This window comes from Salvelinus fontinalis, chromosome 10 (genome assembly GCF_029448725.1).
Source record: "Salvelinus fontinalis isolate EN_2023a chromosome 10, ASM2944872v1, whole genome shotgun sequence".
NCBI classification, from domain to species: Eukaryota; Metazoa; Chordata; class Actinopteri; order Salmoniformes; family Salmonidae; genus Salvelinus; species Salvelinus fontinalis.
Genome location: NC_074674.1, coordinates 4,882,647 through 4,901,282, shown reverse-complemented (window position 1 = coordinate 4,901,282; position 18,636 = coordinate 4,882,647). Strand labels below are relative to the sequence as shown.

Here is an 18,636-nt window from a genome sequence, read left to right as displayed (position 1 = left end):
AACAGAAAGGAAATCGCCGCACACTGCTGCTCATGCTCCCATGTGGCATTTATTTACAACGTTTCGAACCTTAGATCTTCATCAGGCATCCGTATCCCAGGTGGGCGTGGAAGGTCTTATATATAGGGGCAGTACTCAGTGACATCACTTCCTGAAACAGGAGGTAAAAAAATGTATAACATAGGTTCACAATATTAACATTCAATGTATCAAAATATATTATCATATACAGAGAATGTGATTAATATTTACAGTAATATACATGCACATACAATATTCAATTAGGATATCCATAATCATCTCATCATGTACACTAGCCTAACCGCACATCCTGCCAGCACTGTATTGGCAAGCTGTTGGCTAGAGCTCATCTGCCAAGACCAAAGTTGAACATTGAACTTTCGATTTTTATTAGGTACATGAAAACGTAGCGAAAAAGTACATTTTGTGTGCACTATGTCATCGCGCACTGATTTTTTCCCGCAGCAAACCAGTTTGGTTAAAACACACCACTTGTGGCGAAATGCGCATATTTCTATATGCATTTGTCTGAATATTCGCATAAAAATCTGTCGCCAATTGGATGGAAACCTAGTTTATTATACCAATTTGTGTGTGTCTGATTCTCTCTGTTATGGCAGTTTTGCTTTCAAAAACGTGGTGGTGTGGAATCTGAGAGTATGCGATCAAACTGTTTTATGTTGTTTATAACAATGCTGAAAATATATTCTTTAAGATTATTTTATTGGACACTGAATTCAAATGGTAGGCTTAATTATGTTTTCCAAATGACCGCTCTCAACAAATGAAGTCAGCAGCTTTGTTTAGGCTAAACGACCAGTAGGACTAGCCTACGGTCAAATAGACTACTACCCTTTGTGTTTTTGTTCCACAGAGCCCCAGCTGAGGATTTCTTAACTGGAACCGCTTTATGGAATCTGCTATTTCGAAAGAGAACTAGCGTGGCGTTGTTCTGCTGAGTTGAAGTTTCATTGTGGGATTTCCAAACCCAAGACAGGGCTCTATCTCCATGAGCCCGAAAACGGCAAAACAAGTGACAAAAGAGGAAAAGGAACATGCAACCAGAGGTGAGTAAGTAGCCTACTTAAATTACAGAATTTATGTAGCTTTTTGGAACGCTTTATACGTCACTTTAACTGAAATTTAGGGGTTTAACATAATGTCGGTTAATTATCTTTTAATTAGACTAATTCAGCCCCCTCGTCAATAATTGAATATCACAACGGTTTTGACTATTAATAAGGCTATCTAAACACAGTCGATACAATTATACAAATAACAGGGGGAAACGACTAGATAAAAATGTGAACAGTGTAGGCTAAACAGAATATTCACTGTGCATGGATTTGAGCAGTGGCGAGAATATGACCGTATGGGCGTGAAACGAGAGAGAGACACCCAGTCTGTTATGCCAACTGTAAGTGCCATAACAGACAAGAAACAGAAGAGCAAGTAGACCGCGAGCTCTCATAATAACCTCACAGTTAGACTTTAGAAGAAAAAAAAAGTACATTCATAGCATTCATATAATTTCAGTAAATTAGGACAATAAAAGCACATAATGCCATCAGATTAAATTGCCATAACTTTTAATAATAGGTTAAATGTAATTAAAAATACATATTTAATCATGGTGGGCACTGCATGCACCTCAGAGACTCCAGGTAATTGTAGCTATTCAGACTCCGGGTAAATCAAAACCGTTATCCAGTAAGGATGCAACAAAACATCTCTCTCTCTCTGTCTCTGTCTCTGTCTCTGTCTTTGTCTCTCTCTCTCTCTTCTCTTTCTCTCTCTCTCTCTCTCTCTCTCTCTCTCTCTCTCTCTCTCTCTGTCTTTCTCTCTCTCTGTCTCTCTCTCTCTTCTATTTCTGTCTCTCTCTCTCTCTCTCTCTCTCTCTCTCTCTCTCTCTCTCTCTCTCTCTCTCTCTCTCTCTCTCTGGTAAAAGGTTAGATGTCATTTAACCAATTTCTAAGGATCCCAAAGGATCTTGAATTTTTAGACTATGGAGCAGATTAAGTTGGTGTAGACATAAACTAATTAAAGTTTATTCAATCATGTGAATTAAGGAGGTTAAATAAAGTGCAGATAAAGCCATAGAAAGGTTGATAAACATGAGGATTTATATGTTGAGATGATGGAACTTTTAATTGCCTTTTCCTTAGAGGAAAGTAACATTTAGGTATCTGTGGTAATGTTTCAGCTCAACATCCATATTTGACGTTCCAGACAGACTGTCAAAGGGATATTGTTTTTCTGTGTCAGACTCCAACATCTTGCATAAACAAATGTTTTGTATTTTTGTTCCATATGAATTGTTGTGTTAATGCCCTGTTCTATGCTGTAGACATGAAAACAAGTGACTGGCAGGTTATTTTTTCCGAAGTTAATTGACAGTACAACCTACCTTATTCTATATTGTTAGGCGGCAGATGGAGCTCTATCTCTGACCATAGCCACAGCCGGCCCTAGGGCTTCAAAACCGCTGTCTCTCAACGCCCGCTGATCATGTGTGGACACTACCATAGCCATCCTGTCAGCTTATCATCTGCATTAAAGTGTAGGAAGCTGGGGTAACTTACCACAACTTAACTACACACATATGTTTTTCTTTCTGATTGATACAGTTTCACCTTATTCATTTATGCCAACTGATAATTTACAGTGCCTGCGGAAAGTATTCAGACACCTTGACTTTTTCCACATTTTGTTAGTTTACAGCCTTATTCTAAAATAGATTATATAAAAAACATCCTCAGCAATCTACACACAGTACCCCATAATGACAAAGCAAAAACCGTTTTTTAAAACGTTTTTTCAAATGTATATATATATACAGTGGGGCAAAAAAGTATTTAGTCAGCCACCAATTGTGCAAGTTCTCCCACTTAAAAAGATGAGAGAGGCCTGTAATTTTCATCATAGGTACACTTCAACTATGACAGACAAAATGAGAAAAAAAAATCCAGAAAATTACATTGTAGGATTTTTAATGAATTTATTTGCAAATTATGGTGGAAAATAAGTATTTGGTCAATAACAAAAGTTTATCTCAATACTTTGTTATATACCCTTTGTTGGCAATGACAGAGGTCAAATGTTTTCTGTAAGTCTTCACAAGGTTTTCACACCCTGTTGCTGGTATTTTGGCCCATTCCTCCATGCAGATGTGATGTGAGCAGTGATGTTTTGGGGCTGCAACACGGACTTTCTATGGGGTTGAGATCTGGAGACTGGCTAGGCCACTCCAGGACCTTGAAATGCTTCTTACGAAGCCACTCCTTCGTTGCCCGGGCGGTGTGTTTGGGATCATTGTCATGCTGAAAGACCCAGCCACGTTTCATCTTCAATGCCCTTGCTGATGGAAGGAGGTTTTCACTCAAAATCTCACGATACATGTTGGGGCATTCATTCTTTCCTTTACACGGATCAGTCGTCCTGGTCCCTTTGCAGAAAAACAGACCCAAAGCATGATGTTTCCACCCCCATGCTTCACAGTAGGTATGGTGTTCTTTGGATGCAACTCAGCATTCTTTGTCCTCCAAACACGACGAGTTGAGTTTTTACCAAAAAGTTCTATTTTGGTTTCATCTGACCATATGACATTCTCCCAATCTTCTTCTGGATCATCCAAATGCTCTCTAGCAAACTTCAGATGGGCCTGGACATGTACTGGCTTAAGCAGGGGGACACTTCTGGCACTGCAGGATTTGAGTCCCTGGCGGTGTAGTGTGTTACTGATGGTAGGCTTTGTTACTTTGGTCCCAGCTCTCTGCAGGTCATTCACTAAGTCCCCCCGTTTGGTTTTGGGATTTTTGCTCACCGTTCTTGTGATCATTTTGACCCCACGGGGTGAGATCTTGCGTGGCGCCCCAGATCGAGGGAGATTATCAGTGGTCTTGTATGTCTTCCATTTCCTAATAATTGCTCCCACAGTTGATTTCTTCAAACCAAGCTGCTTACCTATTGCAGATTCAGTCTTCCCAGCCTGGTGCAGGTCTAAAATTTTGTTTCTGGTGTCCTTTGACAGCTCTTTGGTCTTGGCCATAGTGGAGTTTGGAGTGTGACTGTTTGAGGTTGTGGACAGGTGTCTTTTATACTGATAACAAGTTCAAACAGGTGCCATTAATACAGGTAACGAGTGAAGGACAGAGGAGCCTCTTAAAGAAGAAGTTACAGGTCTGTGAGAGCCAGAAATCTTGCTTGTTTGTAGGTGACCAAATACTTATTTTCCACCATAATTTGCAAATTAATTAATTAAAAATCCTACAATGTGATTTTCTGGATTTGTTTTTCTAATTTTGTCTGTCATAGTTGAAGTGTACCTATGATGAAAATTACAGGCCTCTCTCATCTTTTTAAGTGGGAGAACTTGCACAATTGGTGGCTGACTAAATACTTTTTTGCCCCACTGTATATATATATATATATATATATATATATATATATATATATATATATATATATATATATATATATATATATATATTAACAAACTGATACCTTATTTACCTAAGTATTCAGATCCTTGGCCATGAGACTTGAAATTGAGCTCAGGTGCATCCTGTTTCCAGTGATCATCCTTGAGATGTTTCTACAACTTGGAGTCCACCTGTGGTAAATTCAATTGATTGGACATGATTTGGAAAGGCACACACCTGTCTATATAAGGTCCCAAAGGAATTGTTCGTAGAGCTCTGAGACAGGATTGTGTCATGGCACAGATCTGGGGAAGGGTACCAAAAAAAGTTATGCAGCATTGAAGTTCCCCAAGAACACAGTGGCCTCCATCATTCTTAAATGGATGAAGTTTGGAACCACCAAGACTCTTCCTAGAGCTGGCCCCCTGGCCAAACTGAGCAATCAGGGGAGAAGGGCCTTTGTCAGGGAGGTGACCAAGAACCCAATGGTCACTCTGACAGAGCTCTAGAGTTCCTCTGTGGAGGTGGGAGAACCTTCCAGAAGGACAACCATCTCTGCAGCACTCCACCAATCAGGCCTTTATGGTAGAGTGGCCAGACGGAAGCCAATCCTCAGTGAAAGGCACAAGACAGCCAGCTTGGAGATTGCCCTAAGGCACCTAAAGATCCTCAGACCATGGAAGAAAAAAAAGAAAAAAGATTGAACTCTTTGGCCTGAATGCGAAGCGTCACTTCTGGATGAAACTTGGCACAATCCCTACAGTGAAGCATGGTGGTGGCAGTATCACGCTGTGGGGATCTTTTTCAGCGGAAGGGACTGGGAGACTAGTCAGGATCGAGGTAAAGATGAACAGAGCAAAGTACAGGGAGATCCTTGATGAAAGCCTGCTCCAGAGCACTCAGTACCTCAGACTGGGGCGAGGGTTCACCTTCCAACAGGAAAACAACCCTACGCACACAGCCAAGACAATGCAGGAGTGGCTCGGGACAAGTCTCTGAATGTCCTTGAGTGGCCTGAAAATAGCCGTGCAGCGACGATCCCCATCCAACCTGACAGATTTTGAAAGGATCTGCAGAGAAGAATGGGAGAAACTCCCCTAATACGCTGTCAAAGGTGCTTCAACAAAGTACTGAGTAAAGGGTCTGAATACTTATGTAAATGTGAGACTTCATTTTTTTATAAATTAGCAATAATGTCTAAAATCCTGTTTTTGCTTTGTCATTATGGGATATTGTGTGTAGATTGATGAGGGGAAAAAAACATTTTAATCAATTTTAGAATAAGGCTGTAACCTAACAAAATGGGGAAAAAGTCAATGGGTCTGAATACTTTCCGAAGGCACTGTATCTCAAAGACAAAGCAAAATGTATGAGAGGAATCAAGAAGGCTTTTATTGAGGACATTTAAATTCAATTTTGGACCACCCAACCACCACCCAGCATTTGTACTAAAACCCCTCTGTCCAACGTCCTTCACCAGAGGACCTGCTAGTAAACTTTCACATGACATGAGCTCCATCGACACATGTCTTGGCAGCATACTCACTCATCGTCAGTACTGGCAGTGCCACTTCACATGTTGCAGTCCAAGTGGTGTACATTACATTCAGAAGAAAGATGCTCAGGCAAGAGATAATTAATATTGGTTTTGTTCCTTTATCTTGCAGGATATTCTGCTGTCTCCGGTGAGAGGCTTATAGACATCAATAACGTGTCAGCTTCTCACTGCGTGTACAGTATGCGTATTGGTAGTGCACAATCTAACTCCTACTAACTTTATGGTAGGCTTTACTATAACCACAGCGCGAGATGTCGCCTTAAGTACCCTGGATTATGTTCTGTTGCTGCAGGACTCTAGCTTCTCATCTGTGGATGTGGTGATTATTGAGTCCCCCTGCCATAATACGTGTTACAAAATCTTCTGCTGTCGATTGAAGAAAGCCATCCGAATGGGAAGAGAAATCTCTCCTGAAGGTTTGTCAACAAAAATGTTATGTTTGCATCTGGTTTGGCTTTTTGATATAGGGCTTTGAGTTTTGCTTGAATTCAAGCTTTCCTTTGAATGACATGTTGATGTCATTTACCAGGATTATTATGTCCCCTTTCACAGCAGTGGAATCCCCTACCCCCAGCCTGCATGCACCCCCCACCCCCCCACCCCCCCACCCACCCATTACTGCAGTATACAGAGTACATTACTCAGTTTTATTACTCTTACATGCATGTGTGCGCTTGTGCAATATAGCTGAATGGGCTGTAAAAAGAAGTATTGCCATGTACAGTATTTGATCGACTCTTCCAGAAATGGATCTGATTCTGAATGTTGCAAACACAAAGATTCTACCACAACTGCATTCACATTCTACACTCCACACAAAAAAAGATATGCTTCTGATGATGATGATGATTTTATTGATGTGATGATGAGCCTTGCTAGACACAACAAACTGCCAACATCCAGAACAGATTAGATTCGGATTCCTTCTGCCTTGCCCTCAGGTGCTTCACAACAATCACCTTGGATTTCACAACTGAGTCGGTGTCTCTCTTCTGCATATCCGTGTCTCAATGGTGCTGGATGCAGCACAGTAAACCTTCAATTATTTTTTCCTTCATGGGAGAAGTACTAAGTGATGATGTCTTGTAACACATTATATGAACGTGTGCAGAACTCTGGGTCAGTATTCATAAAGCGTCTCAGAGCTCTGGGTCAGTATTCATAAAGCGTCTCAGAGCTCTGGGCCCGTATTCATAAAGCGTCTCAGAGCTCTGGGCCCGTATTCATAAAGCGTCTCAGAGCTCTGGGCCCGTATTCATAAAGCGCCTCAGAGCTCTGGGCCCGTATTCATAAAGCGCCTCAGAGTTCTGGGTCAGTATTCATAAAGCGTCTCAGAGCTCTGGGCCCGTATTCATAAAGTGACTCAGAGCTCTGGGCCCATATTCATAAAGCTTCTCAGAGGTCTGGGTCTGTATTCATAAAGCTTCTCAGAGCTCTGGGTCTGTATTCATAAAGCGTCTCAGAGTCGGGGTGCTTCTATGATCAGATTCCCCCTGTCCATATAATCTTAATTAAAAAGGCAAAACTGATCCTTGATCAGTACTTTGAGGGAGAGGTAGAGGTCACTCCTATTTAACTTTCATTTGGCTCCATCTACTGGAGAGTATTCAAGTATAAAGAGTGACAACTCAACAGAGAGAAGTTACCATCAGTTTGTGATGCTCATGCTGCAGATAACATAGCTATCCCTTTGATGCTGGTGTCCCTGATATAGCCTACCTTGCAAATACAATATGTAGACTAAAGGATTGGAATTGGATTGGAAAATAATGCCCCTGCCCTGAGATGAGATGAGATTATGGGAAATTGTTTCTGGAAGCTGACTATTGTTTCTACCTTGAAGCTTTTCCCAATGATTGTGGAGATGATTATGCTTGTAAGATTGGTCAGTTAGTCTTTAGAACGTTACCTAATAATATACAGGGTCATAATATGCCTGCGTCATATAGATTGTCGTTTATATATTAAATAGCCTTCTCCCTGGACTAATTAGGACTGGTTTTAATCTAATTCTTGAAAAGCTAATTTTATTTTGATAATTTCTCTAATGCAAAACCGTTATGATTCACCATGATGACGACCATCTTCATGTCTAAACAGATTATTTGGGGTCGTAACAGGATGGATGCTAATATAATCGTCCAGCGCAGTAGGCCTAGGAACACTCTTCTTTATTACTTCAGTATCTTATTAGCTGCTGATCAAATCTTTAAGGGTGGGGGATTGCTTTGCTTCCGTTTTCTTTCCTTGCCTGTTTTAATAATGTTGTAGGAGAATTGTATGTAATGGAGACCTGCGGTCTATTGGATGTTTATCAATTCAGCCATGAAGACATCAATGTCACAGTCCATAACATTCGCCATTTACAGTATTTTTAACGCCAGGGTGAATAAAATGAACATTTGCCATAACAATGGATAGACTTCTAAGCCATTATAGGCTATTTGATGTTTGTAAAGGGGTTCCCTTATCTTCCCGCACACCAGCGTAGGCTACAGTGGCCCAGTAATGGACGTTTTTGGCCGATCAGCGATGCCTTGGGATAAATCATTAATGAGCATTCCTGAAGACATAATGGCCTTCCACTAATGCGTTATAATGATCTCCTATCACAACCACGTGCACGGATTTAATGGATGGAATGCCTTTGAGAATTCTCCGTTTAAACTTCGAAAAGTCCTCTCCCCTTTCACTGTGCATATCGGGAAGAGCTAAAACCTTAACACAGAGCTCCTCCTTGGCTCCGCGAAGCATGACTTTCCCTCTCCGGAGATCAACATCAGGTGCGCTCATTTAAATACATTTTATTATTAAAAGATAGACTAATCGTTATGTTTTTAAAATAAAATACATAAAAAGGCGTTTTGTTTTGGAAGGAGGCCCAGGTCAATTCAATCAAATATTAGGCCAAGCCTACTGATGCCCTCGCCTAATCCTCCTGTAAGCATGGATTGAGTAGTCCCCCCAACCCGGTGCTGATCTTAACGGTTACGGTCCAAAGAGCTGATGTAGTGACGTTCCCTGTCGAATATAATTGAATAGGTGTTTCACAGAAATAGAAGTGTACTTTTGCGCTGTCCAAGTTATAAGTGACGCTCCCTGTCCAAGGTGCTGAATTAAGTGACGCTCCCTGTCCAAGGTGCTGACGTTATAAGTGATACATTTGATACATTTGTTTGCTTTCCTGTGATATTTTATGTAAACAAAATGGATCTGTTCAAAGTTTAGTTGTTGTTTGTGTGGTTGTTATTTTAACTGTTGACAAGAGATTGCAATAATTTTTAGTAATGTGTGAGTGATTCTTTTATGAAATGCAGGTGGCGCAATTGAAGACATTATCTGGCCAATATCTTCAGCAAAGGGCCAAAGAGAGAAGGGAATTGAACGCCAAAGGAAAGGAAACTGATAATCAAAACAACGAGATTTATAGCACGAATGAAGCAACCTAGACCTATAATTTTATGGAATTATATCGCCAAATACTAAAACGGTTATAATAGGGGAAAGTTATAAAAATCTATGGGTAAATGTTTATTTCACATTCAGTTTCAATCACAAATGGTATTGCTTATGCTTTAATTATTAATCAAAATAAAACTAGGAGTCGTCACTCATTGATCCCCTATCAACTTTCATTTATTTTTTAGGGCAAATCATACTCAAATCAACTTTTTGTTATTGTTGATGTCGTTGACGTTGTTGTTGTTATTGCCGTTTTATTTGTACTCTTCTTATTTTATTATATTGGATGAAAGGTTAATTCAATGTAGGATAGGCCTAAATGCCGCCAAATCCGACGCCACAACAAAACTTCAATGCATTTCAATCTGATGACAGATGTGGTTGTTACCTGACTCAAGAGAGGCAACATACAGATGTTACCCCAAGATGAAGACCCCCACCAACGTCTTTCATGAGTCCGAGCTTATGTTCTCAGCGCTTCGGAAAGCACCAATTTAAGCCTCTCGAAAGTATAGGCTATTATGCAGATTCACTTCACATGGCCGCAGCCCTATTGGAGAGGCGACAGGGGAGCTGAATGAGCTTAATCTGCCGGGAAACAAGTTAGTTTTTAGCAGAAAGCACTAATCTAGGAACACCTCCCTCCCCTGATTATTTTGCCATGAGACCATAGGGTACTATCAGTGATCTTCTGTTCTCCCTGGATTTATATGATGCGACGTTTTCTTTCTGTGTTTTGCATCAGCGTCTCATGCCTTGCCTGTCACATGCCGATATTCAGTTACGAAGATGCCTGCAAAAAGCGCCCGCAGTTTCTCCTAATGTATTTTGTTCAGACTCCTATGCCGCAATTCATATCGCAGAGATGGAGAGGTGGAAGGAATAGTAGCGGAATCTCTGCACCAAAATGAGGCAAGACCTCCCCCTCTCGCTCCCCCTCTCGCTCCCTCTCTCTCTCCCTCTCTCTCGCCATAGCCTAACATATATGAGTGTCATACCACGTGGCGCCAACAGCCTTTACTGTAAGTCATACTGTAGGTTATGTGGCATTGGCTCCAAAGCTGAGGAGAGGATTGCTTGCGGTTGCTGCATTAATGGCACACACAACTATGACAAGAGTTGTTTCATTTTTCTCACGAAGGGTGGATGGATGCATCACAGCGGGTGTGCACGCATGAGAAGCTGCAGTGATCAACAACAAATCGAATGTATAAATTGGAGAGACTAGCTGTTGATTCACAGCTGAAGGCGCACGAGCCCATTGGGCACAGACGTCAATTCAACGTCTATTCCATGTTGGTTCAACGCAATTGCATTGAATTGGCATTGAATTGCCGTGGAAACAACGTTGATTAAACCAGTGTGTGTCAGTGAGAGGTTTGTCTGCTCGGAATATCCAGAATCTTTTTTTTCCAGCTGTGACAATAAAACTATAATGACTTTGTTACGCACTTTAAGGATATAATGGAATATTTTGTTTACATAAAAACAATACTGCTTAGATTTCATTGGATAATATTCATTATTTGGTGAGTGGTGAATATAGAATTTTCTTCTGGGACGTTTTTCCATCACTAAACCGCCAAACTGGCTATGGCCGCTGCGATCGCCAGCTCCCTCATTCGGCAAAAGAGGGAGCGGGAGCGGGAGAAGGCGAATGCCTGCCGCTGCGCAAGCAGTCCGAATATTTGCAAAGCAGGGGACAGGGGACCCTGTGAGAAACCGAGCAAGCTGAACGTGTTCTCACGCGTCAAACTCTTTGGCTCTAAGAAACGGAAGAGAATAAGTCGACCAGGTGTGCTCTTGAGTGTGATTTCTCGACATAACACAATAACTGTCATCATCATAATCATCATCACCACCAACAATTCGAACACCACGAACACTTCCATCCTCTCCCATTTTAAATTTGAAGGCCTCAGAGTAATGGCACCTCTGTCCAAAATGTGATGGTATAGTATAAGAAATACAGTATTTGACTATCTATCCATCAAACTGTCGTGATCCTGCAAGTCCACGCACTCATCAATGAATTACCTCACTCTAACACTTACGACACTGTCATCATCGGAAAAGTGCACAACATATTCACACTGACATGCTTCTGTTGTGCATGATATTATCATCTTAACAAGAATGACATTCAAAGTACAGTGTCAATGTACAGTATCCAGACAGCTAGATCACCTGTTTTTGAAACTATGAATGAGCTTGATATTGCATGGCCAGCCACCACTATCCCAGGTACCCATCACACTGTTTTGGGTTTGTGCCACAGTGTGATGTCTATGGGATGCCTGAGGTTCCTCGGGTAGTTTACTACTGACTGTGTGTGAAGCAGTAGAAAACTAGCTAGTATAATTGGACTATAGACTTGGTATATGTCCAATATCTCCTCTCTTCTTCTCTCTTCCCTCTCCTCCTGATCACACATTCTTCCCTGTTGTCTCCACAGAGCCCCAGCTCAAGGGGATAGTGACGAGGCTGTACAGCCGCACAGGCTTCTGCCTTCAGATGCAGGCTGATGGAACCATCGATGGAACCAAGGACGAGGACAACAGCTATGGTAGGACTATGTGTTTTTGACTGTGTTTTTGCCTTGAATTCGTTCAGATTTCAGATTATTGTGATATAGAATTCAAGAAGAGAGAATAGTCAACTTCACCTCTTTTGCTCAATGTTTTCTGTAGCTCTATGTTCGCTATTACATCTCCAGTAGAATGTTTCTCTTATACTGTCTACACGCATAAAAAAAGGTGCTATCTAGAACCTAAAAGGGTTCTTCGGCTGTCCCTATTGGAGAACCCTTTGAATAACCCTTTTGGTTCCAGGTAGAACCCTTTACACAGAGGGTTCTTCATGGAATCCAAAAGAGTTCTACATGGAACCAAAAATATTTCTCCTATAGGGACAACAGAAGAATCCTGTTTTCTAAAAGTGTACTACCTACTCTCTCCTTTGTATTCCACATTGCAGCTGTGTTCAACCTCATTCCTGTTGGGCTGCGAGTGGTGGCCATCCAGGGGGTTCAGACCAAGCTCTACCTAGCCATGAACAACGACGGCTTCCTCTACACTTCGGTGAGTCTCACTTTACATTTTAGTAATTTAGCAGACACTCTTATCCAGGGTTAAGTGCATTGCTCAAGGGCACATCGACAGATTATTCACCTAGTCGGCTCGGGGATTCAAACCAGCAACCTTTCGCTTACTGGCCAAACACTCTTAACTGCTAGGCTACCTGCCGACTCCTTTGCGTCTCCTACACACTTCCCAAGTTAGGCTTCCATGTGGCAGGGTGCATATCACATTATAAACATAGTGGTTCGAGCCCTGAATGCTGATTGGCTGACAGCTGTGGTATATCAGATAATATACCACGCTATGGCAAAACATTTATTTTTACTGCTATAATTGGTAACCAGTTTATAGTAGCAATAAGGCACCTCGGGAGTTTGTGGTATTGGGGCAATATACAGCATTGTGTCTTGCCTAAGAACAGCCCTTAGCCGTGGTATATTGGCCATATACCACAAACCCCTGAGGGGCGTTTTTGCTTAAGTATACTACTACCTGTGTTACTGAGCTAATTGATTACGTTGAAGGTCACCTTAACTGCCATGTTAATTATATTTAAGCATCAATTGTTGGTGTGAAAACCAAAGTGACTGGTGTGATGACTAAGGTCAGTAGTTGTGCAGTAGTTGCTGTTGTGAGTGTGGCAGTGGCCACCACATTGTGTATTTAACTTGTAATAGCGATCTTGTCCCTCTGTTTATGTCCCCATTGGTAACCTGGGGGCCATCTTTACGAGAGGGCTGGTTTGTATTCTGGGGAGTTGGAAGTTACCATGGAGACACATGAGCATGGAAATGCTCTCTGAAGTTGGGATTGTTTCAGCTCTGGTGAGGTCATTTAGCAATCTGGATGGAAAAATACAGCAGGGGCTAAATGTTAGACAAGTTGCCTAAAGTCTAGCCTGTGTTTGTGTGTGTGTGTGTGTGTGTGTGTTTGCCTGTGCGTGTGTGTGTATGATTGGATGTGAGTGTGCATGTGTGTGTGTGCGTGCGCTTGTGCGTGTGTGCATATGATTGGATGTGGGTGTGTTTGTGTATGTGTGTGTTGTGTGTGTGTGTGGTGCGTGTGTGTGTACGTATGATTGGATGTCGGTGTGTTTTTGCGTGCGCGTGTGTGTGTGTGTGTGTTTGCGTGTGTGTGTGTGTGTGTGTGTGTGTGTGTGTGTGTGTGTGTGTGTGTGTGTGTGTGTGTGTGTGTGTGTGTGCGAGTGTGTGATTGGATGTGGGTGTGTGTATTATCACCATAGACATTGGTGTCTCTTGCAGAATGAGGTTTTGTATCGATCTTTTCCAATTAAAGTATTGACCTTTGACCTTTGTCTGGCAATTGAATGAGTCTGTGTTTTCAAACTGTGCAGGTGAAAAGAAATCAGCTCACCACAACAATCTGAGCTGTTAGAGTGATGGATGAGCAAGCTGTAAGAGTGATGGATGGCTCATGGTGGCTCCTATAGTCTGACATTCCCATCATAGGCCTGTTCACACAGTATAGCAAGCGAGTTTAATTCAGCTCATCAGTCAACGGAGGTTTTCACAACTCAATTCTGAAAGCGACCAGTTGTAAGGGATCTCTTACTGTAGATTAGCAGCTGGACACTTTGGAGCAGGCCTATGCTGTTTAGCAGCTGGACACTTTGGAGCAGGCCTATGCTGTTTAGCAGCTGGACACTTTGGAGCAGGCCTATGCTGTTTAGCAGCTGGACACTTTGGAGCAGGCCTATGGTGATTAGCAGCTGGACACTTTGGAGCAGGCCTATGCTGATTAGCACCTGGACACTTTGGAGCAGGCCTATGCTGTTTAGCAGCTGGACACTTTGGAGCAGGCCTATGCTGTTTAGCAGCTGGACACTTTGGAGCAGGCCTATGCTGTTTAGCAGCTGGACACTTTGGAGCAGGCCTATGCTGATTAGCAGCTGGACACTTTGGAGCAGGCCTATGCTGTTTAGCAGCTGGACACTTTGGAGCAGGCCTATGGTGATTAGCAGCTGGACACTTTGGAGCAGGCCTATGCTGATTAGCAGCTGGACACTTTGGAGCAGGCCTATGCTGTTTAGCAGCTGGACACTTTGGAGCAGGCCTATGCTGTTTAGCAGCTGGACACTTTGGAGCAGGCCTATGCTGTTTAGCAGCTGGACACTTTGGAGCAGGCCTATGCTGATTAGCAGCTGGACACTTTGGAGCAGGCCTATGCTGATTAGCAGCTGGACACTTTGGAGCAGGCCTATGCTGTTTAGCAGCTGGACACTTTGGGGCAGGCCTATGCTGTTTAGCAGCTGGGCACTTTGGGGCAGGCCTATGCTGATTTGTAAGCTGTGCACGTAAAAGGTTCCCAACCATGGAAATGGAATTGGTCCCAACTTTTAGTTCAGCCTTCTGTACTGCCCTGGACAGATTCTGGTAGTGCTTCATGCCAGGTAGTTAGTCCATCCCTTCTGTCCTCATTCACTTCCCTTTGGATATTTGCTATGAATGGATAGCCTGGGTGAGAGTAAAATGGCTGAAACTAAGTGAAGCTTTCTTTATTTCTCTCCCTTTCTGTTTCTTATCTCTTTATTTCTCTCAAATTCACACTCCTGTCTTTATCGCCTCTCTGTCTCCCTCTTTAGGAACACTTCACCCCGGAGTGTAAGTTCAAGGAGTCAGTGTTTGAGAACTACTACGTGACATACTCCTCCATGCTCTACAGACAGCAGCAGTCGGGCAGGGCCTGGTTTCTTGGCCTCAATAAAGAGGGAGTCATCATGAAAGGGAACCATGTGAAGAAGAATAAACCATCAGGCCACTTCATCCCCAAGCCACTGAAAGGTGAGTGGGTCTTACTCTAAGGCAGGGGTGGGCAATTCACAGCTTTGCCCCAGCCCCAGCTAACACACCTGACTCCAATAATCACTTAATCGTGATCTTCAGTTTAGAATGACATTTGATTAATCAGCTGTTTGCTAGGGATGGAGAAAAAGTGTGACACCAATCAGGTCCTCGAGGAGTTGCCCATCTCCGATCTAAGGCGTCCACATGCTTCCCAGCCGAAACAGTTTGGAAGGGTTTGTGCATATATTATGATGATATTTTGTGATGTTTTTGTTTGTTTTGGACTTTTTGGGGGGCTGTTCAGCACACAAACATTTTTCTGGAAACAAGCCGAAGTCGGTAGCTGAAGTCTACGTACCTTCGTTGGTGATTGGTCAACAGTAGGGATTCTTCAATAAAGTCTGTTTTCATTCAACAAGAGACAAATTAATTTTTTCATGCACATTTTTCATTGAGAAATACTGCAGCAAAAATCTTATCTGTAAAATTGCACGACTAAGATCTCCTCTGCAAAAACATCAAAATGAATGACAGCAATTTACATAGCAGATTTCTTGAGTTATCTTAATTCAGACTATTTTGAGGAAGTGTATACTGGCTATGGCGTCTCGAAATGGACAAACTGTAAGGGCCGATGCCGGACAGGAGAAGCAGCTACGGGGAGTCAGACATTTATTCGGGAACAGACAAGGAAACAAGACAGGAGCAGCGCCGGAACACGGGTAACATGGACATGAGACAATTAATCCCGAAGCCAGGAACAGAGCTTGGGAACAGACAGATATAGGGATGGTAATGACACAAGTAATTGAGTCCACGTGAGTTCAATTATCACTGATGCGCATGACGGGGGGAAGGCAGGTGTGCGTACTGATGGTGGCTTGAGTGCGTAATGCTGGAGGAGGAGCGGGAGCAGGCATGACTCAAACAGTACTATTGCCACTTTTTTTCTTATTTTTCAAGCTAATGTCTTTTAAGGGAGCCAAATGGAAGCATGCTGACGCCTTTACTCTGAGAGGCTGTGAGTGGGTCTTACACTGTGTGTGTGTGTGTGTGTGTGTGTGTGTGTGTGAGTGGGTCTTACACTGTGTGTGTGTGTGTGTGTGTGTGTGTGTGTGTGTGTGTGTGTGTGTGTGTGTGTGTGTGTGTGTGTGTGTGTGTGTGTGTGTGTGTGTGTGTGTGTGTGTGTGTGTGTGTGTGTGTGTGTGTGTGTGTGTGTGTGTGTGTGTTGAAGGTTGTTGGGGTAACTGTTGGAGTTAAGGGCCTTGTTAGAAAGACTCCCCTTGGTATATCGTTGCATTTTACAGAAGAATATCATGTTTGTCAAAGGCTCTGCACAATACAGATAACCAGAGTTGATCTGTACCAAACTTGATACCCTATCTGCTTCTTTGTCATCCAGTTGCCATGTACAGGGAACCCTCACTCCATGACCTGACCGAGTTCTCCCGCTCCGGCAGCGGTACTCCCACTAAGAGCCGTAGTGCATCAGCCCTGCTGAACGGAGGAGGGAAGACACTGAGCCAGAACGAGCAGTCCACATAGCTGGGGTGGTCAGCGTCAGGTAGAGGGCGGTTCTCACTGTAAGCAGACTCAACTGATCCTCATCAAACTGAACAGGTGGAGAGGAAGCAAATTAGCTTAGCTTAGTGTGTACTGAAACCACTGTGACAGACTATGACATCATCAATTAAATAAATCATGAACGAGCTTCTGCGGGTCAACTTTGCTATGAACTTCGATACGAAAAGCCATTTTGCTGGTCTGGAATTTATATTCTTCCTTGTATTCTTGAGCATATGTAGTGTATTACCAATGTATATCTCTCTGAAGGTCTTGAGAGGGAGAGTTACTGGTCAGTATTTATGTGGTCCATCAACTGTTGCTTTCATGCCTCCTAAAAAAAGCTTTTTTGTGTGTTTGAGTCCAAGGTGTACATATCTGCAAGCCTTCTGCCTCGTCTACCATATAAATTGCTTGCCAGCTATACTGATTGCGATCATTTGTTCCTGTGTACCAAAGAGTCAAGCGTGTTTCTCTAGTTTTACTCAAGGCAAAGAAAGAAAGAAAGAAAGAAAGGAAGAAAGAAAGAAAGAAATCGAATCACAATCATAGGCCATGTCCTAAATCTGTCTTACCTTCTACTAGAACTACACATTGTGTAGTGTGTACTAAACGTACTACATACTATTTAGAACGTACTGTTTAGTAAACATTTATGCAGTAAGCAACAAATATCAACATACTAGGCTCACCCATACTGAGAATGCATCATCTAATTCACAATTGCGTTGTTTTCCGACATTCATTTTGGTACAACCCATCCCTCTATTTCGATTATCAGCTGATATGTTGTCAAACACACGTGAGTCTAAGACAAATCTCTTCCTCAATAGCATGACATCCTGGCATTTAAAGCATACTCCATTTTCAATATGTGTCATACTATGAAACGTTCTATTTTCGCCTACCCAATCAGTCTACTAGTTACAACACAAGGAGGCGACGGGTAATCGGACACGGACAATGTGTGGTCTACAGCAACTTGTTTTAATAATAAAATAGAGAAACAGAGTAGTTGTTTAAAAACTTATGTCAACCCTTTTACAATATTGTGTCATTAGTAGTCTCCTTTGACAAACTATAAACAACATTTCGTATGGTATTTAGATGTATTCAGTCATTTGTTTGCGTGTGTGTGTGAAAGGATAATAACATAATTCTTGATTTTTTATTTTACCATCAAATGGGGATTATTAGTGAAATTGAGGGCTCTTACAGATTAAATGATTATTTGTATTCTCCTGCATTGTCCCCCCCCCCCCCCCCTGGAGCCGAATAGATGCTTATGTCTATCATTTTGATTGATTGATTGATTGACACTATTATTGCATGGGAGACTGTGGACCTCTGGGAAATAGCAGCATGATGTACTGTAGGTCTACTTTGCTTATTATCTACCTGTTTTGGACCCTGTGCTCCAGTCTATACCAGACTACAAGTGAATGATCCACAGAGCACAGATACACTTTTAATCTGGTACCTTCTTGCAGTAGGTTATTTGTTGTTCTAACGAAAATGCACTGAATAAAATGTTTATAAGGAAATACGATTTTTGTTAAATTGTGCTTTATTTTTTGTCCTTCTTTCCCACCTGTTGATATTGGCTCCACCCCGGGCATGAAAGGGTTATTAATTAATCCACCATCATCAACACCATCATATGGATGGAATAGCTAGATCATCATCAATTAATCCCTAGGGAACTGGGCCCATACACATTCACAAAG

General features: G+C 42.2%; 1 protein-coding gene across 4 annotated transcripts; it reads left to right on the top strand.

The window, feature by feature from the left end:
* The first annotated feature begins 913 nt into the window (after window positions 1-913).
* On the top strand, window positions 914-18,458 carry LOC129863459 (fibroblast growth factor 13-like). 4 transcript variants are annotated; one of them, XM_055935477.1, is made up of 6 exons: window positions 914-1,088; window positions 6,293-6,416; window positions 11,918-12,028; window positions 12,439-12,542; window positions 15,145-15,343; window positions 16,749-18,458. In XM_055935477.1, the coding sequence occupies exons 1-6, from the start codon at window positions 1,077-1,079 to the stop codon at window positions 16,889-16,891; spliced, it is 693 nt and encodes a 230-aa protein (XP_055791452.1). In that variant the 5' UTR covers window positions 914-1,076; the 3' UTR covers window positions 16,892-18,458. The 4 variants fall into 4 exon arrangements, with proteins under 4 accessions (XP_055791452.1, XP_055791453.1, XP_055791451.1 ...); XM_055935478.1 differs by lacking the exon at window positions 6,293-6,416 and having other exon boundaries at window positions 921-1,088; XM_055935476.1 differs by lacking the exons at window positions 914-1,088; window positions 6,293-6,416 and adding an exon at window positions 8,700-8,783.
* The last annotated feature ends 178 nt before the right edge of the window (window positions 18,459-18,636 follow it).